The sequence below is a fragment of the Drosophila ficusphila genome, unplaced genomic scaffold (assembly GCF_018152265.1).
Source record: "Drosophila ficusphila isolate 14025-0441.05 unplaced genomic scaffold, ASM1815226v1 contig_106, whole genome shotgun sequence".
Taxonomy (NCBI): Eukaryota; Metazoa; Arthropoda; class Insecta; order Diptera; family Drosophilidae; genus Drosophila; species Drosophila ficusphila.
The window spans coordinates 6,805,670-6,832,658 of NW_025063993.1; the positions used below are offsets into that span (position 1 = coordinate 6,805,670).

The following is a 26,989-nucleotide window of genomic DNA, read 5'->3' on the forward strand; positions in this document are numbered from 1 at the left end:
TATTAAACTTCTAATTGCTCAAGAAATAAATGGCGACATTTGGTTCATTCCCCAAAGCAATAGCATTGACAGACCTCCAACTAACTCTAAACTTAGTTTCAGACAATTTCCTTCATAATTTTTTTTAAAGCCTACATTTTGTTATTTTATCTATTCATAAGAAAATAGATAAACACAAATCAATTAACAGAGTTCCCCTCATGAAATATTTAAAAATAATTGTTTTGCAACACTTTTTCTGCGTAGTCCTACACAACGCCGAACAGCTGTTCACTTTCGATTGGCAGCCCTTTGTTTCCTGCAATAGTTTATCAACACTAGCCTGAAAAATATGTAAACAAAACAGAAGTAAAAGTGCATAAAAATTGATGAAAAAATCATTAAAAACCCAAAAAAGCGGGATAAAAACAATGTGGTACCATTTCGCGGAGTGTTGGCCATAATATAAAACCAAAGTGCTAGCGGGAAGCAACTAAAACCGCTGCAGTTAACGAAAAATCCATAGGAATCCGATCGGCAGCAAACTGTTGACCCCGCCGACCCCACCGCCCACCACCCCCTTGACACGCCTCCTCCGCAAAGTGGGCGCTGTGTGACATACATGCGCGTGTGTGTACGCCCCCAAAAAGCCAACAAAACCGTAACGATTCGTCATCGATTTACGGCGGAACCAAACCAAACAATGCGACTCCGTTGAAAATTGGACAAATTAAAACCGAAAACGAAATCTATAAAAAGCTAGCGTCGGCCTTGAAATAGCAATTGATTTGTTTACCTGTCCAGAAAATGCGCGATTTATAGGGCTTAGAAAAAAAAAAGAAAACGCCATAGAGCTGCACACAACAAAGAACAATTCCGTTTGGAGACCCCGGACCTTAGACAACCTTGAGTTCTCGGAATGGATGATAATCTGAGCACCAAGTCCTCGGAATCCTCGATAACGACCAGCGGGGAGTACGAAATCGTTACGGACAGCAATGTGGCCAGTCCCACGGAGCAGGTGAAGGAGGTGGTCAATCAACAAAGGACTAAACAGGAGGTAACCGCGGGCTTGGGAGGGAAACCACCCACTTCCCTGAGTGCTCTGGCCTTGTCTTCGCCCGAAGCTGGAGGAGATCGCTCGCCCACACTGGACATGGCCCACAATCGCAACCTAAGCGACATGCAGCACGAGATGACGGACGCTCTAAGGGATCTGGAGCTAGAACGTGGAGTAGGTGAGTAGAGAACCACGACTGAGGGTGGAAATGGGTTGCCCTGGGTTCGCTTTCCCTGAAATAAACTCAGTCGCTGCCCAACGCCAGCTGTACACACATCGTCGCCACGAATTGGAAACACACCAAGCGATAGTTAAGCCCAGCCAGCTGCAATCTTATCGGCGCAGAGCCGCAGTGCTACGCTGTCATGGAAACAATCGACAAACAAACCGAATAATAATACTTTCCTTAAACAAAATTCCGTATAACTCGTTGCTTGTTATTGCTCGGTCGCGTAATTGACAATTAACATATTTGCAGCTGGGGAGAAGACCGCGCAACGTCTGCCGAGTCAGCAGCAAAAGTCCCTGACCCTGCCCCTAACGGGCTCCGGCGGAAGATCTAGAGCTGCCGATCCCGAGATGCGTTTCCCTTGCACCCTGTTCTCGCCCAAGAGCGAGGAGACCCTGGACGATGCCTCCAGTTCGAACAGAGTGGGTCACTCGGTGTTCTACGACTGTATGGACGCCAGTCCCGCCTGCGTGGAGGAGAAGAAGGATGCCATCAAGCCGGAGAAGGGCGACACCACCGACGAGGAGGGTGAGTAGTCAGAGAAATTGATACAGTAAATGCTGTATATTCAGAGGCCTTTTCAATTATTTCGTTTTAATTTATCTCAATGACTATTTGATGTATTTCAGTTCAAGTCTTTTGATATAGAATTTTCTTTGATTTTTGTAAATTTAATAGCAACTATATGAGGCATATTATTTCTAAACTATTCTTATAACAATATATCTTAAATTAAAAACAAATACTTCGCTTTTATAGTGTCGGAAATCGATCAGGGCTGCACCATATTCTCCGGAGTCACTTACCTGGGCGCTGCCAACATCAATGCCCCAAAATCTGAGCCGGAAGTCTACCGCATTATGGGCGAGCTGAACAGTGGCTCCAAGTTGGTGGGTCTCAAGATCACCGTGAGCATTCCGAACTGCTCTGATGGCCTGGTGGTGTGAGTCAAGTTTTGTTTTATCTTAAAGTGATTTATTGAGTAATATTGTTATCCTTTTTCAGCCTTCACGATGCGGAGAGCAATACGATTATTGCCACCTATGAGATATCCAGCATTATTTTATACTATCGAGGACCCGTGGACACCGTGGAAAACGGTTGCTTCGCATTCACTTGGCTGCATGGTGATGCTCTGTTCCAGTGCCATGTATTCCGTTGCCATATTCCCGAGGCGGTCAATCAAGTCAGCGGTGAGTCAGTTCACCAACCCTGCCGGAGCGTGATTTCATCCGCTGTCTAATTTTAAATCTTTCACCGCAGCCTGCTTCCAGAAGGCATTCCAGACGTACCCGCCCAGCATGAGTTGCAGCCTCAACTCAGCCGTGGACATGGCCAACTCGGTGACATCGGATGTAAGCGGGAATCCCTTGAACACCGCTGGTTATGAGTTCATAGTCTCCTTGGAGATTCGCGAGAGGGTCGCCAAGAACTCATATGCTGCAGTTCCGCGGGACAGGGGCTGCTTTAAGTTGCGGGCAAATACAGATAAGGAGGTGTGCATCACAGTCAAACAGACTCCGTCGAATATTCTTCAACCGTTGCATATCGAGCGGTGTTTTGGTGTGCTCGTTGCACCCGGGAAACTGGTGGTCCAAAAGGATATGCATCTTATTGACATGCACAGCATGGGCTACGTACCTCCGGGTGGAACAGGAGGAGTCACTACCGAATCGGATAGCAACGCTCAGCCGAACTCCGCCTGGCCCTACACCATTCGAGCCGAGTGGAAAGCCCAGGAGAAGGCCTTTGAGCAGTTGAACCTTGAGTCGTCTAAGACCAATCTTACCGTGGCCGTGGACATCGTTATGCGTCGAATCCAGGAACCAGTTAGGTTCGTTATTGAAACCCCAGTGACCATTCAGTCGGCCAGCGAAATGCGCATTATGGACCACTTTATGTCGAAAAGGCCGATGACGCTTCGGTTCTATTTGCACTTGAAGCGCACAGATGAGTCCAACTGGAAGGTGAACAGCATTGATCCTTCGGAGGAGATCACAGAACAGCCGGGAAACCAGCAGAGCTCCTCACTGCTCAAGCTGGGCATGAATAACCTTTCGCGCATGGTGCGCAGTTCGTCCATTGCCTCAATTGAGGATGATTGTCCCACGGATTACAGTAGTGATGGGGATGAGCCGCTGCTGAGTGGCACTGGTGAGGTCTCCAAGGATTGCTCGCAGGACACGCTCGACGAGTGGGATCCCATTCTGCGGGAGTGGGATGGCGAGAAGAGGCCCAAAAACCTGGCGCCCCTAGTTCGTCTCGGTGTTCCAGAGGCGCTGCGTGAGAAGATCTGGCAAAAACTGGCCAATGTCGAGCGCAGGCTGGAGATGAACGATGAGTACAAGATTCTGATCACCAAAGTAAGTTTATAAACTAAAAATATGAGAAGGAATGTAATTTTATATTCGCCTGCAGGAAACAAAGTGTGAGACCGTCATACAGCGGGACATCCATCGCACTTTTCCGGCGCACAAATGCTTCAAAGAAACTGGTGGATCTGGTCAGGATGCCCTTTTCAAAGTGTCCAAAGCGTATGCGGTACACGACAGCGAGGTCGGCTATTGTCAGGGTCTGAGTTTCATTGCAGCCAGTCTGCTGCTTCATGTAAGTGTTCAGTAAAGTTAATTCACTGCATGCAAAATAGTTAACCAAATGGTTATAAAACTGAATTTTTTAGATGCCCGAGGAGGATGCGTTTTGCGTTTTGGTTGCTCTGATGTACGACTATGGGCTTCGTGATCTGTATAAAGCGGGATTCGAGGTCCTTTACCTGCGTCTCTACCAACTGGAGCGTTTAATCAAGGACCAGTTGCCCAAGCTGCACGAGCACTTCACAGCCTGCGGCATTGAGACTCACATGTACGCCTCCCAGTGGTTCCTAACTTTGTATACGGCCCGCTTCCCGCTGTGCTTTGTATTCCATGTGCTGGACGTTTTCCTGCTCGATGGACTTCCCGTGCTGTTCCAGGTGGCTGTGACACTGCTTTCAATCTGCGAGTCTGATTTGCGGCAGCTCGACTTCGAAGGCATTCTGAAGTATTTCCGTGTCACGTTACCAAAGAAATGCCGAAGCTCCAGCCAGGCACGCAAAGTAATGAAACAAGCCTGTGAGCGTAAGATCAAAAAGCTGAAGCAGTACGAGGAGGAGTTTCTCCTGAAGAAGCAGCACAAGGAGCGGCTGGAGAAGGAGGCTTTGATCTACGAAAACCGATTCGGCGAGGAGAGGCGCAAGATGCAGGCCGAAATCGATGCGCTTAACAAACAACTGACGTCCGCCAAGGAGCGAGCTCTGGAGAAGGAGAAGAAGCACACAGGCATTATACAGGAATACAAGCAGATCATCCAGCGACAGGAACAGGACATGAACACGCTTAGCGAGACATTGGGCAAGGTGATGGTGAGTGGTTAAGGGAAATTTGATTTATGTTGCATATTCATTCACACTCGTTTTTCCAGCACATGGTTTCCAATTGCCGGGATTGCCAGCAGCATATCGACGCCGGCAACGACAATGCCAAGTCTTCTGGGACCGGCGGCTCCAGGCGACAAACAGATGCCATGCGGAATGCCAATGAGCATCCGCTCGGACCACTAGACCCGCTTAATGCCGCCTCGCAGCGCATCCGTGAACTGGAACTGGAATTGGCCCAGGCAAAGCTGGCCCAAGTGGAGGCGGAGTGCAAGAACCAGGACCTGAACCATCAGCTCAGCAACACGCTCAGTGAACTGCAGACCAACCGCAACAGCTGGCAGCCGTGGCTCTCGAAGACCTTCAACTCGCTGCAGGAGAAGGTGACCACCCGTGGCGGTGGTCATCGGGATAATGGCAGTGGCGGACCCACGCCCACATTCCAGTCCTACATGGGCCAGGCGCCCACGACCCTCAGCGAGGCCAGCTCCCCGAGCGGCAATCAGGTAACTTAGGAGCCCGCGATCCGCCCAACCACCAACCACCATGACTGAAATATCTTCAGTTTATTATTTTTAGTTTTTGTATGAATAATTTCTATAATTAAGATATGGGTAATCAGCCCGAGAGAGCTGAGCTCCAGGAATGTTTTCCGAATACCTTAAGCTCTCTGAGAATACCCAACCATTACTTATCATTGTTTAATTTAAACACGCGCTTACCCCACACCATGACATACATATTGAAGAATCTTTATTTAGTCGACTACTTTACAGGCATTGAACCCACTTGCTGTTTCTGTTTGCTTATGATTTTATTGATATTTTGCATTGCAAATAAAACCCTGTGTATATAACATGCTAAATTTGAATCTCGTATCCCAATGGCTGCCCAGGAGTACAAGACCTTTGCATTTGTCACCGAAGTTGCCAAGCAACTTTCTGGCCACCAAGCTGCGCAACAGCAACAGCGGCAGTCTGCAAAGTATGGCGGCTCCTCTGCTCACCGGCAAATCGCTCGCCGAGAATCTCAACCAACAACTGCAGCAATAGAGTTATCGGAATGAAAAGCTGAACGCAGATACAGAGACGTAGGTGATTCTGGATAGCAGACCTGCGGCATTGACTACGCCTTGGTATTATTTATCATATTCGTCTATATATACATATACAAATGTGCATTTTGATTTCCATATATAAGCGAGTAATAGATTTTTATTATTTTGCACCTTTGAGGCACCCTAAATTCCAGAGCTTGTCAATATATGCCCTTGATCAATTAAAGGATTGGGACGTATCTTTTAGGAGCTTTGTTGTTGTGTTATGAATTGATCTGGGGCATATATTAACTGGCTCTGGCGAATGCTACACGCATAACGCTATACATGAATAAATATATAACCAATAAAATGCTAAATATTAATGTAAATATTTATTTCTTTTTGGGTGTGGTATATGTAGTATAGAATACAAACGTTAAAACCTTTTCCAGATTTTTAAAAAAGATTGAAGTTGATGCAATTGAAATTTAATTGAAATAATAGCTTTCTATATTGATATAGTATTTGATACAAATATTATATTTTCTACGGCTCTTATTTCACTCAAACATTTTAGGTGTTTCATTAACACCTTTTTAAATAAATAACAAAATAAAATAAATTAAAAATGACTAAACATAATTGGAAACAAATTTTGTTCCATTTTTTTTTCATGTTAGGAGATTATTAAACATATTGGCCGGAAAAAATATTAGGGTTTAACCTCATATAAAAAAAAATGTTCTAATTTCAATTCCATCAAGTTAATCATCTTTGAATTGGAAAGAGGTCTATTTAACTGTGACCAGGTCCCGACCAGAATCACACCAGGATTTAATACTATCGTTCCAAGTTTGTCACTCCACAATCTGAAATTCCTCGCTCAGATGAAGAACAACCGCTGCACTCCCTCGGATCTTTTCTGTGGCGTCGACACGGCCATTGCGGCGTAGTTCATCAGGAGATCGGCAGACGAACTGCGCTGGATGAGACGCCTCCTTCCGCCAGTGCCGCCGCCTGAGTTGCTGAAAGATCGGCTTCTCACGTGTCCGCGGTGACGCCGCTTCGGTTTCTGAGTCCCGAAACAGGACACCTTCTGCTCCCCTTCGCTCTCGCTCTCGTTCGGAGGAGTTTCCTCTATCACATGTGACTGGAGGGTCTGGTTGGAGGTCTCCGTGTCCCGGGTTAAAGTTCCCGACTGACTCGTCAAGCGAGCACGCTTTCCCACGCTATAACTGGACGGATCTCTGGATAGTTCCGAGCCAAAGTTGCTGCTACTCCGCTCGTGCGGCAGGTTGGTGCCGTAACTGAGGAAATCCGGATACGGCAGCTGCAGTTCATCGCCGGTGAAGGCCTCCGGCGAGGAGAAGGTGTGTCGCAGCCGCTGGACCCGGTAACCCCTGCCCGGCGGCACCTGCTGGACCACCAGCCAGGATCGCTTCAGGTACGTGTGCTCCGTGCAATTGCTGCTGCTCTGCTCGGAAATCTGGAATTGCCTCGAGTTCTGGTTTAGGTTCTGGTTGTGTTTCTGGTCGGTGGTCACCGGACTCTCGGCCGTCGTCGAGGGCAGGCCTAGAGTGAGTGAAATGCTGAGTGAGTCACCTCCCTGGGTGCACTCATCCGCCGTGCTACCGGGCGTCGTGGCTGGCCCACCGGCTGCGGGTAGTTCACCCCCAGCGGATAGCGGTGGCGGGCTCGTTGAAACCCCCACGGATTGGAGCCGGAGGAGCGCAGACTCCTTTGCTGCCGCGAGAGACGCGCCTGCAGTGCCTGCAAGTGGGACTCTGTGGGTAAGTTAGCGACTGCAGGGAGGGATTCGTGGAGGGGAAACCGTCAACGTACCACACAAGGCCGTGGCCAGGAGCATCCGCTGGGCCATCGTCTGGGCCTGTTCCGCATCCTCCGTGGTGTCCGTGGCGGCCACCGCATGGGTCATCGCCGCCGCCGAGGTGCTGGGCTGCTCCTGATCCCGCTCCAAGCTGCAGCTGCTGTGCAGTGGCAGCACCGATTGCATGGTGCAACTGCTGGCCGCCCGACTGCAGCAGCGATCCCGAGGCGGTGGGCGACGGGCGCGGCGCTGGCGACGTGGCTCCCGCAACTCCTGCTGCATCCCCACCTTGATCACCTCCTCGTAGTCCGGCGGAGCTTCGTAGCTCGGCGGCTCGTCGGGTGTGCGATCCTCGTCCTGGCGATCCAGCAGCTCACTGATCGTCTGCAGGTGACTCTGCAGTTCGCGCTGATGACGGGCTCTCACGCCCATCCTGTACAGGATCACCATCCAGCCGGAAAGCACACCAAAGATGCCCAACGTGCTGATGATGAAGATCCCGGTGGCCGTCTTGAGATCCGGATACTGATCGATCTTGGGGAAGTAGTAGTTGGGCTTGTGGGAGTACCAGCGACGATCGTGGTGCAAGTGGGCCCAATCCTCCTCGCAGGAATCCGGCTCATCGCTGCCATCTCCGCAGTGATCGAAGCCATCGCAATGAAGGCGAATGGAGATGCAGTGGTTGTTCCCGCACAGAAACTCCGAGCCAATATAGCAATCTAGAGCGAGGGTAATTTGAATACTTAATCTCTTCAGATCTTGAATAATGAATACTACTCACTCAAATAGTTGAACACGCTGTAGACGATGGCCAGTTTGGAGGACATCCCAAAGACCCCACGCAATCGAATGTAGTAGCCGTTGAGGATGGGCGCCACATGGCTCTCCTTGCTCAGTCCATTGTTCGGCCACATCACGTTCTCGATCTCCACGGCATCGGAGGTTGTTCCCTGCCGGATGGTCAACTCCGATCGGGCAGCCATGCCGTAGAAGTCCTCCACGCGCAGGGAAATGTGGGTCTTCATCATCATGTAGTTATTGCCCGGCTTTATGATCCAGATGCAATCGAAAAGCCGCACGTCCGTCGCATTCTCGATCATGTTCATCATGGTGATGGCGCCTCCAGGTCCGGTGACCATTCCACCGCAATCTGGAGGGATTAGGTTAAGGGGTTATATACCTTTTTCACCAGAGAAATACATGGTTTTTATTTATTTTTTTTTAGCATGTTACCATTGTTTTATTTAAATTCAATAAAAATTTTATCAAAGTACGTGTCCTTAACTTAATTTGTATAAAATTTCGAGTGAAAATTTTGAGTATTGTGGAAGTTATAGTCCTTCCCGCAGAAGTCCTTTTTCATTAGAGGCTTGCGGTGAGCATGAAAACAAGAAAACCGCTCAACTTAAAAAAAAATGAAAAAAAACTACGTTAGTATATAGTGTTACCTAGTTCGTGAACGAAGGATTTTACGAAAAAAAATTTTTTACAGTTACAGTGATTATTTTTTCAAATAAAAAATGGTAAAAAAATTTTTAAGTTAAACCGTTTTATGTAAAACATGTACTAAATGTACTAAAAGCCTAAAAATAATATAAAATAGATACAGACGTGGGAAATTTAAACATATGCTTAGACTAGACTAAAATAAAACCGTGGGGCAAACAAACACTTTAATCAACGATTGTACACAATTGACTTGCCCCACGGTTTTATTTTTGTCTAGTCTAAGCATATGTTTAAATTTCCCACGTCTGTATCTATTTTATATTATTTTTAGGCTTTTAGTACATTTAGTACATGTTTTACATAAAACGGTTTAACTTAAAAAATTTTTTTTACCATTTTTTATTTTCTAGTTTTTAGTTTTTATTTCGCATTTTTATTTATATTTTTTTTTTACCATTTTGTTCCCACGAGTAATAGTCATTTAAACGGTCGACGCCCCCAGCGATCCAATAATTTGTACATTTATCTTAAACATTGCAATGTATGTTTAACATAAAACCTTTTAAATTTAAAAGTTTTTTTTTAACAAATTTGATTAAGTTTTTATTAGTTTTTAATTCGCATTCTGTTTAATTCATTTAGTGCTTCATTATTGCATGGTTTCTTGCCCGTTAGTTTGTTGCAGTCCAACTTCTCTATACGTAGTCCCTGCAAAGATCTTACTCTACTAAGAGCCACGTAAGCTTGACCTTCTTCAAACAGTTTCGCACCTAAGTATACAACTGCGTGATCCACAGTGCTGCCCTGCATTTTATGTATTGTAGAAGCCCATGATAGTATTAAAGGCAACACTCTTCTCTCAGCCGTCCTGTAATTGTACTTAGCTGGAAACTGTATAGCTTTCAGGTGTATAAGATGCACTTCGACTTTTTCGAAATCAATTCGGACGGAAGGTACATCTTTTGCATACATCTGAGTTCGACGAAATTGAGGCCAAACGATTTTGTTGATGTAGCCTATAGCGCCATTAACCAATCCCTTCGAAACGTCAAAATTGGACCGTAGCATGACTTTTGCCCCACAAATATTTCCAGTTCTGCTGGTAAACCTCCAGTTTTGTTTCTATCAACTTCACTTTCTTTAGTTCGTTTTGATTTATAAAATAATAAATCTAAACCATCCTCAAACCACCTGGAATACACACAAAAAATTGCATCAAAATCGGCCCAGGCGTTGTTGAGTTATGCGCTTACCAACACATTTTGCGATTCATTTTTATATATAAGATTTAGCTTACCCCGTTTGTTGTCAGATTGATCTGAATTAATCTGATGTGTTTGACAGTGACAATGATACCCATGTTGATGGGATTGATAAAACCTAAGTTATCCGCCATTTTGCAGAGGCCGCCATCTTGAATTTTAATTTTATATAGTACAATGTATTCTACTTGTTGAGACCTTTCATTTGATACCCATATTGATGGGATTGATAGAACCTACGTTATCCGCCATTTTGCGGCCGCCATCTTGGATTTACAATGTTATTGACATTACTATATTGTATTGTCATCGGAACTGAAGGTGTGTACCAAATTTCAGATCAATCTGACAACAGGAAGGTACTTAAATTTCAATTTCTAATTTTGACCCTAGTGTGACCTAAATAAAACAGTTTAAAAAACCGATTTTTCGAGGTCTAATAATTTAGTTTTTCGCCCCAAAAAAATAGAAAACTTTGTCGAAAAAAAATTCCTTCGTTCACGAACTAGCTATTGTATCTACAAACAATCCCCCAAAATTTCAAATCGATCGATGTAGTGGTTACCGAGATATCGTGCTCACCGCAATGACCTTTTCTCAAAAATGCGACTCCGAGATAATCGCGTTTAAAGTTTTAGGTGGACATTAGGTAGTCATGTTCACCGTGCGCTATGAACGGCTGTATCTTAGGTTCTAGTGCCCCGATCTCTAAAAAATTTTGCAGAAAAATTGTTGAAAGTATGTACATCAAAAAAAAATCATAAAATTTTTTTCGATTTTTTGAGTCTGAAAAAGGTATATAACCCCTTAAGGATTTGTTTGGAAAAAAAGGTTTAATCTGAATAGGGTAGTGAAGATTATTTTAAAGTATGCCTTATTTAACTATGTGTATAAGTCGTATGATCCTTTGGGAATTTTCTCTTTTAAGCATTATTCAACATGAAGTGTTTATTTCTAAGGTATTGCATCATGTTTCCACATAATGAATCTAAATAGTTTGTTATGCATACTGACCAACCTGCCCCAACAATGCATAACCATTGGAACCCCTTACCAGCTTATATGAGTGGTGGGACCACCACCTTTTGGGCAATGATCCAACAAATCGATTGTCTTACCAAACTAGACCTAACCAGAGCCAGAGTGTCACCCAGTTTCCACTTCATCGCCTTGCATTGACATTGATATTCGTTGGAACGCCCAACGCCCACCTTTTTTTTAAATCAATATGACAATTGCCTGCAGACCTTCAAGTGCTTAGCTAATCCGGCCACTATTCCGATGTCCCTTGTTCTACACAGAGCTAATTTTCTATTATTTTTAATTTTATATTTTTTAAATTTACTTAATTTACTTATTCCTAATTGTTTTGAAGACACTTCATTTCTAAAGTTTTTTCCAGAGGATAATAAAAATGCTTCATTAAAATTTCTAAAAATATTAGTAAAATTTTCAATATTTAAAGAACTAATTTTATGTTCTGTGTGATAATATCCACCAACTCACCTGTAAATGGCACCAGTCTTTCGTCCTTCAGCTGCTTGGACGATACGAAGCTGACTTCGGCACGGAAACCTACTCCGGTCGCGGAATTTCCCCGGAACTGCAGCAGCAGCGACTTTCCGCTGCTCACCGTGATGGGTGGGCGGAAATGCTCGCCCGTGTACGAGTCCAACATCTGGCCATTGGAGTCGAAGATTTCCAAAGTGGAAGCCAAGCCGAGCTGAAAGTCGGTGAAGTCCAATCGCACCTGACAGTTGTCCGCCTCGCAGGTGAGGATGTGCTCGATGCCGTAATCGCGAGGATAGGGCATCGGAAAGTAAGGAGTGGAGATGACCTGCGGCAGGTACTTGGTACTCCCATTGCCCACAATGGACTGCTTGGGCGAACCGCTGACTATTCGTACGTTGCCTGTTCCAGTGGAAGTCTTAATAGAAATTAAATGCAATTGGGAGATCCTTTAATCTTACGCTCTGAAAAGTACTGCAGCGAAAAGACATGGGCATTGTTGGCCCTGTAGAAGAACTTCAGCTGCAGGGTCCTGGTTTTACTGCGGAACACCTTGCCGTCCCCGCAGAACTCCTGACCGGAAATGGTGGAATCGTAGGGCGGCTCCGAGAACTGGATGTGCTCGCAGGGACACATGCTGGACTTGCCGCCCGTGTTGCCGCAGCTCTTGGAGAAGTTTGCATAGGTGAAAGCCACCCGGATGACGCACTCGGCGCAGGTGACCAGCTCCAGGCTGCACTGGTACCACACATCCCCGGCTACCGCATCCGTCTTGAAGCCCAGCGGCGAGCTCTGTTTTAAAATCGATTGCTGCTGACCTAATCCTGGCGAGAAACGCAGGCGAAATCACTCACCCGATAGGCGGTGGTGGTCACGTTCCGTGCATGCAGCTCTCCGGCCGGAGAGCCCAGCTCAAGGAAGTGTCTCCTGCCATCCCAGTGGTTGCAAATGTCCAGATCTCGGTAGCTATTGCTGGCCGGATACGCCGCTCCTGGCCAGCAGCGCAGGCAGATCACGTAGGCCAGCAGGTAGCCATAGCCAAGGACTTTGGCTAGCATCGATAATTTCTCCCTCCTCACAGGATACTGGTCCCCTTCCGCTTGTATTTTCCTGCTCGGTGTGGTGCCGCCAAGTGTTGAAACACGACTGTGGCCACATCGATGGCAAATCCAATAAACCCGGCCCAGAAGAAGCCGCACAAGTGGATTGGGCCTCGTAACGAGCCCTCCACCCTTGTCCACTGGGTTAAAGACCTCTCGAGTCCGGTATAAAAATACATTTATTTGAAATTTCTTTTCCGTTAGACGTTAAGGGGAAAATCATGGGTTTTTCGTTGCGTCTCGCAGAGACAATGAAACTGTGTGGGACATACAGCGAGGACACGAATAGTTAGCCTAGGACGCGTACATCTACATATACGAATGGAAATATGGTAAAGTGTAATGGTATAGGACGAGGCTTCGCTGAGTGGTTTCCTTAAAGGTGCGAAGCCTGCGGCTCGGATTTAGAGCTGGATAGTCACTTGGCGGCGGCGGCGTTCTTGGCCAAAGCGGCCTCCAGGTTCTTGGCCAGCGTGTCCATGAACTCGAACGTCTCCTGGTAGTCCTTGCGCTCCACGGCGCTGATGCTGCCCTTGATGCAGATGGCCAGATCCTTGGTCATGGCGCCGCCCTCGATGGTATCGATGCACACCTGCTCCAGGGTCTCGGCGAACTGCTTCAGCGGCTCGTTGTTGTCCAGCTTGGCGCGGTGCAGCAGACCACGGGTCCAGGCGAAGATCGAGGCAATAGGGTTGGTGGAGGTCTCCTTGCCCTGCTGGTAGAAACGGAAGTGACGCGTCACCGTTCCGTGGGCGGCCTCCGCCTCGACGGTCTTGCCATCGGGGCACAGCAGCACGGAGGTCATGAGACCCAGAGAACCGTATCCCTGGGCAACGGAGTCGGACTGCACATCACCGTCGTAGTTCTTGCAGGCCCACACGAAGCCACCCTCGGACTTCATGGCATAGGCAACCATGTCGTCGATGAGACGGTGCTCATACCAGATGCCCGCCGCCTCGTACTCCTTCTTGTACTGCTTGTTGTACAGGTCCTCGAAGATGTCCTTGAAGCGGCCATCGTACTTCTTGAGGATCGTGTTCTTGGTGCTCATGTACAGCGGCAGCTGGCGGTCCAGGGCGAACTTGAACGAGGCGTGGGCAAAGTCCACGATCGAGTCGTCCGTGTTGAACATTCCTAGGGCGACACCGGGTCCCTTGAAGTCATTGATCACCTCGTCGATGACCTGACCGTCAGCACCCTTCCATGTAAGGGTAAGCTTGCCGGGTCCGGGAACCACATAGTCCACGGCCTTGTACTGATCGGCGTGAGCGTGGCGACCGATCACGATGGGCTTCTGCCAGCCGGACACCAAACGGGGCACGTTCTTGCAGATGATGGCCTCACGGAAGACAGTTCCTCCCAGAATGTTACGGATGGTTCCGTTGGGGGACTTCCACATCTTCTTCAGCTTGAACTCCTCCACTCGCTTCTCATCTGGGGTGATGGTGGCGCACTTGATGCCCACATTGTACTTCTTGATGGCCTCGGCACAGTCGATCGTGACCTGGTCCTCAGTCTTGTCACGGTATTCGATACCCAGATCGTAGGTGTGCAGCTCGATGTCCAGGAAGGGCAGAATAAGCTTCTCCTTGATCGAGTCCCAGATGATGCGGGTCATCTCGTCACCGAGGACATCCACAACGGGTCCGGCTGGGATCTTCTGGGCCATCTGTTCGGGAGAGCATACCACAAATGAGTTCTTGAGGGTGGCAGATAAAGGGAACTTATTAGCTATGTGAATAATGGATTTGTGTCTAGAAGCTGGCGTGTTTGGGAATTCACCTCACTCACGGCGGCAATCTTCTGATCCATTGATAACTTGTGCGTAATGGGTTCCTAGACACAGGCGATACAGGCGAATATTTAATGACGATGAACAAGTGAAAGCCGGCAAAGCAAAGTGAACTTTGATCCGGATGAGATAGGGTGGTTCGATTTTTTTGTATGAAAAAATGCTCTTTGTTAAATCTAAAAAAAATGTCTTCTCACAAAGCACGCTTTAAATATTTTAAAACTTGGTAAAAAATTTTACAATTATTGTATGTATATTTTTAACAACTTTTTACAAATATCGACCCACCCTACTTCCAAATTTAAGAAGCAGAGATATTAGGGCAACAAAGGAAGATTCACGTTAAGAACCTACCGCGGCACTGATGGCGAAATTGGCCCGGAAAACTGCCTGGTTGAACTGCGGTTGACGGTGCACCGTCTTCATCATAGCGGCTGTGCGGCGCAGGGCAAACATTTTACAACTCGGTAATTTTATGAATGAACCGGACTGAAATCGAGAGACGAAACTGTTTGTCACCAAACTGAAACAATACAAATGCTGACACTGGGCCCGGGGAACGCGAGAAATCTCCGGACAAAAGCTGTAGGCGTAGCCCGCGTCCTAACTGTAAAACTGATAACTGTAAAGTGCCGTTATTTGCTGCAGTTCCCAGCTAGCCGTACAATCAAATCGTTGCGCAATCGGCGTAATCACAACGTTCTATATGGCCGGTCAGATAAGATTTAGCCCGGGGACTTTGATAAGCTGCTCTCAGAGCGCTTTAGAAAACTAATTTTAATTAATAATGTAACAATTGCCAAAACAACAAACACTCGGGGAACTCGACGTAAACATGTAATCGTTATCGCCGGTTCACTTGCCAATCGGTTTTGCATTGTGGGTGGCATTGTCCTTCTCTTTCTTTCTTCTTATCAGTTAACAAAAACTTTTCCACTATTTGGGGTGTAACTACTTTTATTTTAAGTTCAGGGCCGACGTCACTTGATAATACATCTATTTATAAATAAGCAGCGCGTGGCACTCTGGAATTTTTTACACTTCACTTGTGGTCATTTAAATTTTCCATCAGCTGTTACTTCTGTGATATCGATAACGATACTCGATAGTGATGGGTAATGACATGTCAAAGCTTAGATCATTTTTGAAACTGGGCGCTCATGTCTTTTTTTATTGTTGCGAAGGAGGCTCGCTCTGATTATCGCAAAGAGTCTACGTTTCTTATCTTCTCATTCAATGCCATTCACTTGTCTAACTAATCACAATTGCGTGATTCTTTTTTAAGTTTTTCTTCTCAATTTGAATTAATGGCAGCGTCTGGCTTTATAAAAATCTTTGGATTCTCCATTGTATCTTTGACTACCTAATTAACATACCGAGGTGGCGCGATCGCTTATCACGCCATAAGCCCCGCCCCCTAATGGGGAAAAAAGAGGAGCGGTAATCAAAAAAACAGTATTTATGCTTTCACCAAGTGAATTTCACAAGGGGCTCAGTAGCCCATCTGGCAGACTTCGAACATGGTATTCAATATCAAACTCCAACCCACCCCCTTCTACTTCTTTCTAACGTGGCCGATAAGATTTGCCAGTGGTAAATAAACATGCAATGACAGGGTGAAATTCGTTAGATTTTACCAGTTGGGTGGGTACTCTTGCATTTTTTGCACATAGATTTTTAGACAGACAAATCATGTGGCTTTTAACCCTTGGATCTTACGTCACAATTTGAAATTTTGATAACTAAAAAATATACATACACATATTTATTTAAAATTTTTCAACAAATAAAACATGTGTGGTATTTATTCACAGGTTCAACTCTGTCAAACAGTTGTAACCATAGATTTAATTTTTGCGATTTTAAGTAAAGAAAACCATTTAAAAAATTTCTTATAATAAAATTTTTAAACTGCATAATTCCAAAAATATGGTCTTGTAAATGAAAATGAACAATTAATTGCAACAGGCAATAAATTACCCAAATAACTTTAAAATGAATCTGGAAACATACATTTGTATGTATATTTTATTTTGTGGCCCAAAGTTTTTAAGATTGGGGGAGGTAGAGTTATGTATATAAGAAATTAATACAAATTTTTTAATGGTTTACATTTTTTTATACCCTTGCAGAGCAAAAGGGTATTATAATTTCAGTCAGAAGTTTGCAACGCAGTGAAGGAGACACCTCAGACCCCATAAAGTATATATATTCTTGATCAGCATCACGAGCAGAATCGGAATCCGCCTGTACGTCTGTCCGTCTGTCCGTCTGTCCGTCTGTCCGTCTGTCCGTTTCCGCGCAAACTAGTCTCTCAGTTTTAAAGCTATCGTGCTGAAACTTTCCCAAAAGTTGTGTAGTTGTTGCACGCAGTATATAAGTCGGAACGAGCCGGATCGGCCGACTATATCGGATAGCTCCAATACAAGGGAATGAAATAAAAAATTCTCACTCTGTTGTTTTTGATCAGATCGACTTGATTTCTTCTAGATGGCGTTTTCAAACAGTTTTTGAATTTCGGATTAAATTTGATCAAAATCGGATAACTCTATCATATAGCTGCCATAGGAGAGATCGAAAAATATATAGAATTAATGGAAATAAATTGATTACATCGTTGTTTTTTATCCCACGAGCATGATTTTTTGAATATCAAGTTTTCTAACCACGTTTGTATTGAGAAAAAAGTTTCATAAAAATCGGACAACTATATCTTATAGGTACCATAGGAAAGATCGGAAGATCTATATAGAAATAACGGAAATAAAATTATAATATCGTTGTTTTTTATCAGATACCCATGATTTTTGGAATATAAAGTTTTCTAACGACTCTTGAATTACGAATTAAATTTGATCAAAATCGGAAAGCTATATCATATAGCTCACATAAGATCTATAGTCGAAAATATGGAAAATGAATAGAAAAATAGTCTTAGCTTCGATGTTGTTTAGCCTACATATCGACATATTTGATGACTGCAAGGGTATATAAGCTTCGGCTTGCCGAAGCTAGCTTCCTTTCTTGTTTTTTTTTCAAATAAATAACTTTGTTTTGAATGTTTCTTGTTAATGAGGTTTTGCTTCGTTTATTACAGAATTCTGTATGAGATACGAGCCTTCTTATGACTATCTGGAGATGTGCTCGAACATTCTGTTTGTAGATATGCAATTTAGGTTTAATTAAAACGGTCGACACGAAGTCAAGATTAAACTTTGGACAGCACCTGGAGAATCAGGTGGAAGAGAAAAGCCTGACGATTGGGTTACGTGTCTGTCTCTGTCACCCCATCTATACCGCTCTCTTTCAAATCTTTTTGTATTTTTTATCTGTCTCTCTTCTTTTCAGAGGAGGCAAACCGGTGCAAAGAAAAAAACAAACACAGCGGCAGTCAGATAAATTGCATATAAAAACAGACCGGTGGGGAAAGTTCGGGACTAAATAGGTTGGGCCAGGGGGTTATGCATAAACTTAAACAACGCAAATTATTCGCATAAGCAAGGCTCGAATATTGCAATTAACATATCAGGGCCAATTCGCAAGTCCTCCATTTTTTATTCGCTCTGATAAATTGCAAGTCAGCATTATAAATGCAGTAAGTGAGCGAGATGAGATAAAAGTGGGTGGTGGTAAAACCGCTTCGTATATAACCAACAATTTGGTTCACTTACCTTTTAAATATTAAGAATGTTGGATTTAGATTAACACAGACTTTTATTTATTTATTGACCGAAAAATGGCGAACCACTCCCAATCAAACGTAGCGAATAACTGATTTCAAATTTTCAAATTGGAAACCAAAGAGAAAGAACTTGGAGCGTGTGGGGATAATAATTCCGTAGATAAAAACATGTTTTGTGAATCAGCTGCTCCCAAAAAGCTGATGTTTTGCCACCAACCTGGGTGGGAGACCCCGAGCGCCTCGTTTTTCAACCATGGTTCAGTACATCGGTTCTAACAGAGGCTGCAGAGCAGCTTATTTGTTGAAGAGGGAGATTTCTCTGAAACTCAAGCTTTTGTTTATAATTCGATGATAGTCAGCTTTGGTTCGACTCCACAAGCCGCCAAAAATGAAATTTAAATTCTTAATTGCCAAATCTCCAGGGGAGCTTATGAGAGCAGACCATTTGCTTTTATGGCGCTAAAAGGAAAACCATAAAATGTGCTCCAAAAGTGAAATGTTAGCCAAGCTCTTCAACGGGCTTTAAACATGCAAATAAAAAATCTGCAATCCCGTGTTGTGGACGCTTTTAATGTGCGAAAGTGTGCTGGCAACAAAAAGCAAATGCTGCGTTCTTCGCCAGACGTTGACCACTCGTGACCATCTGCCCACAGCCAAAATCCATTTCCATAATCATCTTTAGACAGGCTAAAACAATATAAATATTCAATATTTAGTCTATTTATTAGATAAGTTTTTAAACAGAGCTAGGGCTTAATACTCCACAAAAGTAAAGAAAACTGAATTTATATAAACTAAATGAAAGCATCATATCTTAGATCAATGGAAATCAGGTTCATAATACCTACTTAGAACCTCAACTACCATTTGGAAAATAAAAGAGTAAGAGCGAAATTCTCATAAGCATTAGACATCGATTATTCTACCAATAATAGTACAAAATTATAGATCTACCTTTTCCCTCTGCCCATTAACTCATCTCATTACGCCCGATCCCGTTAAGCATTTCCATCTAACGCGGCTTAAAACATCAAATGCGGCGATAGCCGAACGAACACGCATGAAAATCACCTGGATCTTGGGCCTATTATTTGTCACAAACTGGCTAGGAAAACTCGTCCAATTGCGCCGCTTTCTTTGCCTTCGCCGTATGGCATTAGATAAGCGTCGCTTATGGGTTATATAACCCCCAATTATAACGAGTCTTAATTTGTGCATGCCAATGCATTAAATAACATATTCGGCCCGTCCACTTCTCAGGTAAAACAAACGCGTGCCGGCGAAACCTCCGTTTAGACGTGTCGGTGGTTTTGGTCTGCTTTGGTTTGGTTTGGTTTCTGCCCTGCACCACTTCACTTCATCGTACTCCGGTCTAAGCCACCAGCCATCAGCCACCAGCCACCAGCCACCGGCCATTAGCCATGTCAATGAACGTGAAATGGCCACTGGTTGCCACTTGGCCACTTGCTCTTGCCCAGGCACACATTATTCACACATTGGCTGGCAGATAATTTCGTGTAGTGCGTGCCCGAACTGCCTTATTTGCTAGTTGGCATTGTTAAACTATTTCTTTTTTATTTCGCTCTGACGTTATGTAAACAGATGGCACAAAAAACAAAAAAAACGAAGAAAAACCCAAAAAACAGAAAAACAGAAGCGTCTGGTAAACTACTTTTAATTTCAACCAGCGGAATGCTAAGGAGAAAAGTAAAAGCCGCAGAAGCCATCCTAAAATATTAGCTAAATATGCTTTCTGTCTCGTTTTGAAAGTGAGTAGCGAGCGCCCTCGAATGAAGACAATTTGCATAAACAACAAAATGTGGCAGATCTTAAAAGACCTATAGAAAAATGCTCGTAAACACACTGGCGCGCACATCACTCATCCGCCGGGTGAACGGCTAGGAATTTCTGACTTTTCACTTGTTACCCATACGCCCCGTGGTGCGGTGCGAATTCCTTCGTAGAGTCAGTCCCCCTCCTCGCTATTTCTACCGAAGAACTCCCCACTGGGATGCCGTGCACGTGCAGCGGATCTTGCTGTGATGTGATGGCTTTTCAAACGCCTTTCGATCTCTAATGCACGCCTGCAATAACAAATTACTTCCTGTCGACATTCCAAGCTGGCGATGCGGCGTGGTTGTTACCATTCTGGAGACGTGTGTGTAGCCAGGGCATCGGAATATTACTATTAATTATATTGAATGGAGAAAGTCAATTTCGTCAAACAAAACAGAAAAACAGACCAAAACGAACCAACTCCTATGCTGAACAGCAGCCGCAGCAGCAGCAGCAGCAGCAGCAACAAAAACAACTGTGGCAGCAGCAGCTTGTCTTTTGTGCGCCATTTCTAAAGACGATGTGTGGCTGTCAGTCAGTCAGTTGGTCAGTTAGCCAGTTAGCCTGGCCAGTTTCCATTTCAATGGAGCTAGCGATGGCAGCGTGCTGATCACGGGAGTGATTTTGGGTGCTCCAAAAAGTCACTAAACCTTAGCCAACTCTCAACATAAAATCAATAGGAATTACCATTAATTTGTTAAGAAAGAATTTCAAATTAAAATATATTATAATGTTACTTTAAGTGAAGATATCATCGCAGTAATTCCCCTTTGAGTTTTTTGTAGTCTCGTGTCAATTTCTCCAGGTCTCATCTCTCAAATATTCGGAGCGCTTTCAACTTGCATCTTATCTTTGTGGAGCGGCACAGTTGCATGGGAAAGGGGGGGGTGGGGTAGACAAAAGTTGATATCTTAATCGCATTGCCGATCTGGTATGGCACATATTTCATTTCTCGCCCAGCCCAGATGCAAATGTCTTTTACGAGCAGAATGCATCAAAAGGAAATCTCCGAAATTCACCTTCAGACGACTCATCTCTCTTTCGATTCGTCTCTTTTCGATCTAGAAGGTTTTTTGATGTTATTTATCAAGCGCTCGTTTCATTATGTTTACAGTTATGTTTCGGACTTTAGTGCTTATGCAAATTTATGCTAAGTCGCTACGAAAATAGCCAGATTTGAGCCCACCATTGGCGATGTGGGCTACTGAGGCATCGACTCTTGACTGCGTCTTCGGCATCTTCGGCGGCATCATTGACTTCCCATCGCGATTTGATTGGTTTTTAATTTGACTGCCCGTCTAATTCGGACGAGGGAGCATTTTTCAACGGACCATCAGGTGAAAGGCGTTAACGTTGTCAAATAGGAAACCTTGCCAATAACTTGCAGAGCTGGCAGAGCGAATGGCTTTCAAAACGAATGCATCGCGTGAAAAAGAGTGCAAGTTAATTAAGGTATGTTAAGGTTTTTGTACTTTGGCAAATGTTAGAAAAAACCATATTTTGTTAAAAAAAATGTTGAAATCGATCATTTTTGTAAACCTAAAAAAAATTGAAAATATTATACATTAAAAAAATAATGATTTAATCTTGTTTTTCCAATCTAATTCAAATGTTTGATAAGACTAAGTTAAAAAAAATAAAAGAAATGTATTCATTAACACATTAAAGCTTTTCCCAAATTTTTGTTGTAAATGTAATAAAGTATTTTTACTTTGATTAAATATTAGTGTAATATATATACTTGCTTTTTATGTTGTGTGTTGTCTCCAAGGGTATAAAAAATCATTTAAAATCGAAAGCAATGCCAAGGCATTTGTTTTTCCCATTTCGCTCCTGAGCTTGCCAATGAAGTGCAGCCAACTGGCCGCGCTGCATACCAATTGCCCACTGGGTCAATGTATCGGCCAGGCCCAGAGACATCCACGTCCAACGTCCAAGAGCCAAGGGCCAAGATCAGAGCTACGCAACTTGGAGCTGGCGACTTCGGTTTCGGTTTTGCATCCAGCAGTTTTACTTTGCGTCCAGCTCCATGTGAGAAATCATTAATGCGCGCTCGAACCGGCGAACTGGCAAACTGGCGAACTGGCGATCTTGGCTGGCTTTCGGCTTTCACATGGTTAGAGCCAGACATGGACTGCGTCTATTGTTGTGTCAGCTAAATATGGCCAATAGCCAAATATTAATTCATGTGTTCCATCTGCTTGTATGCAAATTTCCACCGGCTCGAAAGTAATTGAAGCTGCAGCGGAAATGTTGAAAGCGATTCGGGTTCTAGGATGGGGATTGCTATTGGGGAATGGCCCGAAGGCAGGACAATGCGAAGGAGACAGCCAAACTGTGGACTCTTGATTACAGGAAGCGGCTTCTGGCTTACCCTTTAAATATAACCTTAGATCCGACTTTGATACTTAAGTTTTAGCAGATATGATAACCGAGCGAAGCTTTATTTTTGGGTTACAATTTCATTTATCACGTGTCTGTTAGCCCCATAAAAATAATACATAATATTTAATTAACAATCAGATAAATTTTTACGAACATCGACACAAAGCAGAAGACTCTTGATTGCAGGAAAAGATATTTGGCTAATTTTTTGTAAAGTTTATTTTTAGCTCGCGAGTTGAATAATTATTTTCGCATTTCTTGTGTAAACGAAAGAAGCCCTCTTTTCGTGGAATATTATAAAAATAAATTTCTGCCAGGTCGTTGCTGGTTTTTGGCGTCTTAGCCAAATGCAAAATTCATTGCGGTCATGACAGGCCTGAAGTTTTGCTAAAACCCTTTATGGCATTGGGATCTCTGTCTGCGGGATGACTTGTACTTTGGAGGGTGAAAATCAAACTGAAAAGAAATTTAATTATACGGCATAGGACAGCGCAAATAGTTCCACATTGTCTGTTTGGTGTTTTTTGGTTGGAGAAGAGACTCACTCAACGCTTCTTCCGCCTCCATTCGAGATCTGTCTTTTTGTCGTCGAAAGTAAAATCTCCAATTGATTTTTGTGATTCGCGCGATGTTTTACACGCTTTTCGTTTCCATCACTTTTCAGTCAGCCGGCAATAGTTGAGCATCATGCCAAGGAGAAATGACACCAAGAAGCATATAAATGTGCACAGGAAAAAATAGCAACTTTAAAAATCATTAAAAATTATATTATAATTATATTTCTATAGATAGAACACAAACTATGGATTTCTCAAAGCGGGAATAATATCGTTGTTCTTATTAGAATTTGTAGTTTATTTTTACCTCGATTTTTGTTGTAAGGAAATTACTTAAAATTGTCATTTATATTTTTTGCAGTGCCCCCAGACAGGCAGCACTTTCTTCGTTTTGCGCTAAAACGCTTACGCAGCATGAGATCTTCCACGGATTTTATTTTTGGGAAGAGATTTGGCTGGAGGGCAGCCTTCTATCGTGGATCCGTGCAGTTTTGAAAGCATCATGGTGGCTTTTGCGAGGAGGAAGGAACCGTGGAGCCGTAAAGCAGCCGGCAACCTTCGCTTTCTAGGCACTTTTCTCACCGCAAAAAGACGCCGAACTTCCCATTCAAAAGTCCAAAGTAATCATTATAGTTTTCTGCTGGGGGACAGTAATGATGTGCTAATGATGCCCCCTCAACGTGGCCGGCAATTAATCTTTTCCAGTAGAGCAGAGCACAGCATCCACATTCGCATTCGCATTCGCTCATTCATGCACGTTGCGCGTTTTATTAATTGATAGCGAAATTATTCGAAATTGAATGTGTCTTTAGGCACTTTCACTTGCTTCCAGCTTTTTCTGCCGAGAAACGAGGAGGAAGTTTAATGGACGCTGCCCATGGTGGGCAAACCCGATTTGGCTTGTGAATGAAAAGGAAGTTATCATATGTGGGTAGAAATTTATTTATTCATTTTGCTCAACAGGTTTGCTTAGAAAATTGTGGGAGGAATAAATTCTTAGTTTCAAAAAAGATTAAACAAAAAAAGAAGGAAATACAGCCACACTCCCTATAACTTCTTCATTTTAATTCAATTCTTTTCCTTGTTTTCGATTTCATTTGCATACATTTTATAAAGAACTCAACCCACTCACTTTTACACTCCACAAATCTCTGTTTATTTGCATAGGAAAGTCGCGCGATTGCTACAAAGACTCCGATTAGATAATCGGTTATAAAATATTGCCAACTTTTACTCATCGTCTGTGTCCATCTGTCAATTTGGTTCATTAATCCTTCTAAATGCGCAGCGGAATTAGCATAACACCGAATGTGATGTGTGATATGGTCGAAAAAGTCGAAAAGAAATGCTTACGTAAAGCGGGCATCAAGAAACTAAATCGCTTAAATGATCAATTAAAATTACGTATACGCAATTTGTATGCCAATTTGGCTTTTGCCGTCCCTTTGCCAATGAAGAAGTGAGTGAGCTGAGTCTCTCTACATGTTTTCACTTTTAATATACTCGAGCTGTTTGTTGGAGGAGAAATGAGAAACGAAACGAGGCATTCGAAACATTAAAGTTTTAGCTCTGCCTTTGCTATAATTTGAGTGTGGATGGAGTCTTGGCATTTCGTTCGCTGCATTCATTCACCGGTCATTTTTGGCATTTAATGATCATCGCTCACCTGGTGCGTGTGGCACCTCCCCCTCCTCCCCCTCCCCCCATCCTCCACCTCCTCCTCCCATCCTCCTCCCAATCTCCACCCTTTTGGACGCGTTAAAAGCCTTTCATGGCCCAAACGCTGTTCTGCTTCATTTTTTTTTTTCTTCTTTCTTTCTGTTTAATGACAATGTGCGCTACGAACTACAAACAAAATGTTTAGCTTACGTTTTGCTTTCGTTTATGAACTTTCACGTATGCCCCAAGTCGAAGAAGATTTGAGCGTTTAAATGTTTTCTTCGCCGCTTCTTTGCTTTTCGAATTACCTAATTTCGGTTACGAAACAAATCAATTAATGTATGCTTCGGAGGGAAATAAAAATAAAAAAAAATAAAGAAAAAGGGGAGTGGCGCGATGGGGGGACTACCACGAGGCTCTAAAGAATGTGTGGCATTATTCAATCGGCTGTAGAAAGCGTCGGATGGAACAGTTCTGGGGCGAATTATATGTGAACGGTGGCTGGAAAACCGCAAGAGCCGCAAGATGAGATTTCACCTGCGTTTTCAACTGTGCATTTTAATGATCAGTTTTCGTTTCGCCGCAGCGGAAGCCCCCTGCCCCCTGCCCCCTGCCATCCCACTTTGAGTTTTTCCCCCAAACTAAACCGCATGGTCGCCCAATTGCAGTTTTCCATTTTCCAATTGCGCCAAATCAAGTCGTAAAAATATTCATCTGGGCAAATCGTTTTCTAATGGTCTGTCATTTTAATTAAAGTCGACTTAGTTGGCCATCCGAAAACCCCTCGACCGCCCCTCGCTTCCTTTTCGCACCAGAAATTGCTCATACGCCCCATTTGCCTGGGTATGTGCGTGTGTGCACAGAGAAATTGTGCTCCAATTGATTGACATTTCCTAATGGTCAGCGAAGCACTTTCTAAGGATAATGTTGCTGGGTGCCAATAAAGTTGAAATTAATGGGTAACTCCTCAGATAAACTGGAAAAAATAAGGACAATAACTTATTAAGTTAAAGGAACTGCAATCTTAAATTAAGTTTTAAGAAAAGATAAGATAAAAAAATTTTTCAATATGGTTGTCCTATTGTTTTGACTAATTACTAAATGCTGTTTAAGAATCTGGATCTTTAATGTTGTATCCTTAAAGTCTTTTAAATATTTTGTTAATTTTTTTTATACATTATATTTGTTTTTTTGACAGTGAAGCAGATTCGTTTTAAATTCCCAGCCAAGTACTTTGCGTAATCAGTTTAGCCTCGTAAATATGACTTAAATTTATCTTAAACACTTCGCTGACAGAAAAAGTTCATAAAAGTTTCTTTGGACTGTCAGTTAAATAGTTGTTTACTTTTCGTAACCCCTTTTTTTTTACTTATGTTTTTATTTTTGGGTTTTGGCTCCCAACTGAGACATTGGGAGTGCAGCTGGCAGACCTCCCGAAAACATTGCCCTAATGAATTTACGATCTGTCGTGGCCAGTTCTCAGCCAATTGCTTTTCGGCTTTTCGACTTTCCGGCTCTTCGGAGCGTTCTCCATTTGGCCATTTGAGGTCTTCATCGCCGGCGAAACGATTGTGGCTCCAAGTTGGCCAACCAAGTTGGTAAGTTTGCTGGTTGCACGGTGCATGTCAGTGGGTTGGTTTGAGGCCAACTGCTACTTACTGCAAGACTGGCCATAATATGTAATTTCAATGATTTGCATACAAAACACTTTTCACCAAACCCAAATGAAAGAGCCAGAACCATTCCGCAATCCAGTGCTGCTCGATGGAGCTCCATGGAGCTCCACTCCAGAATCCAGAGCTCTCTGGCTCTGGAGCTGCAAAATGCGGCAGAAGCCGTGGAATTGGCATGGACAAACAAACACGTTAAATACTTCCGCGTTCGCGGTGCTCCGATGTGGATTGGCTGGCCTGGCCTGGCTAACTTGGGGATGAGGCTGTGCAGATGGAGATGCCATGGTTGTCGTACGAATGGCCATGGAAATGGGGATGTCGATGTGGATGTGGATGTGGATGTGGTTACCCGTGACTCTGCTCCTCATCTCCTCCGCTTGCCCACTCCCTGCTCTCAAAAAATATTCATATTTGTCACGAAGCCAAATACCCAAACAAGTTACACCTAAAGAAAACGCACAACCAATATCCATAACAATATATCTCTAATGGCAATGACACAAATCTATTTGGGAAACCAGAAGTTCTGCTTAATTGG

General features: G+C 43.8%; 3 protein-coding genes across 9 annotated transcripts; 1 reads left to right on the plus strand and 2 right to left on the minus strand.

The window, feature by feature from the left end:
• Positions 1–306: 306 nt before the first annotated feature.
• On the plus strand, positions 307–6,108 carry LOC108088995 (rab GTPase-activating protein 1-like). The gene is given in 10 exon segments (XM_017187058.2): positions 307–1,217; positions 1,518–1,796; positions 2,028–2,211; positions 2,274–2,461; positions 2,532–3,631; positions 3,687–3,875; positions 3,949–4,668; positions 4,728–5,186; positions 5,576–5,595; positions 5,597–6,108. Coding segments are annotated over 10 exon segments (3,594 nt in total). The 5' UTR covers positions 307–898; the 3' UTR covers positions 5,733–6,108.
• On the minus strand, positions 6,090–13,018 carry LOC108088996. 3 transcript variants are annotated; one of them, XM_017187059.2, is made up of 6 exons: positions 12,622–13,018; positions 12,229–12,559; positions 11,765–12,169; positions 8,329–8,697; positions 7,562–8,266; positions 6,090–7,489 (listed from the first exon to the last, which is right to left on the minus strand). In XM_017187059.2, exons 1-6 carry the CDS (start codon positions 12,823–12,825, stop codon positions 6,603–6,605), a joined length of 2,901 nt encoding a protein of 966 aa, XP_017042548.1. In that variant the 5' UTR covers positions 12,826–13,018; the 3' UTR covers positions 6,090–6,602. The 3 variants fall into 3 exon arrangements, with proteins under 3 accessions (XP_017042548.1, XP_017042549.1, XP_017042550.1); XM_017187060.2 differs by having other exon boundaries at positions 7,167–7,503; positions 12,622–12,915; XM_017187061.2 differs by lacking the exons at positions 6,090–7,489; positions 7,562–8,266; positions 8,329–8,697 and adding an exon at positions 11,065–11,689 and having other exon boundaries at positions 12,622–12,916.
• Positions 13,019–13,028: 10 nt separating this feature from the next.
• LOC108088997 (isocitrate dehydrogenase [NADP] cytoplasmic) lies at positions 13,029–18,471 on the minus strand. 5 transcript variants are annotated; one of them, XM_017187063.1, is made up of 4 exons: positions 18,331–18,471; positions 15,014–15,148; positions 14,650–14,703; positions 13,029–14,566 (listed from the first exon to the last, which is right to left on the minus strand). In XM_017187063.1, the coding sequence occupies exons 2-4, from the start codon at positions 15,113–15,115 to the stop codon at positions 13,286–13,288; spliced, it is 1,437 nt and encodes a 478-aa protein (XP_017042552.1). In that variant the 5' UTR covers positions 15,116–15,148; positions 18,331–18,471; the 3' UTR covers positions 13,029–13,285. The 5 variants fall into 5 exon arrangements, with proteins under 5 accessions (XP_017042552.1, XP_017042554.1, XP_017042555.1 ...); XM_017187065.1 differs by having other exon boundaries at positions 13,029–14,536; positions 18,331–18,470; XM_017187066.1 differs by lacking the exon at positions 14,650–14,703 and having other exon boundaries at positions 13,029–14,536; positions 18,331–18,469.
• Positions 18,472–26,989: the final 8,518 nt, after the last annotated feature.

What these genes read in the sequence shown, in the direction of transcription:
- LOC108088997 (XM_017187063.1), bottom strand. Translation starts at nt 15,115, where the DNA reads ATGTTTGCCCTGCGCCGCACAGCCGCTATGATGAAGACGGTGCACCGT. An exon ending in ATTTCGCCATCAGTGCCGCG is followed by an intron (nt 14,704 to 15,013) that starts GTAGGTTCTTAA and finishes GCCTGTGTCTAG; the next exon opens with GAACCCATTACGCACAAGTT. An exon ending in AGATTGCCGCCGTGAGTGAG is followed by an intron (nt 14,567 to 14,649) that starts GTGAATTCCCAA and finishes GCCACCCTCAAG; the next exon opens with AACTCATTTGTGGTATGCTC.
- LOC108088996 (XM_017187059.2), bottom strand. Translation starts at nt 12,825, where the DNA reads ATGCTAGCCAAAGTCCTTGGCTATGGCTACCTGCTGGCCTACGTGATC. An exon ending in GCTGCAGTACTTTTCAGAGC is followed by an intron (nt 12,170 to 12,228) that starts GTAAGATTAAAG and finishes CCACTGGAACAG; the next exon opens with GCAACGTACGAATAGTCAGC. An exon ending in CCTGGCCACGGCCTTGTGTG is followed by an intron (nt 7,490 to 7,561) that starts GTACGTTGACGG and finishes TCCCACTTGCAG; the next exon opens with GCACTGCAGGCGCGTCTCTC.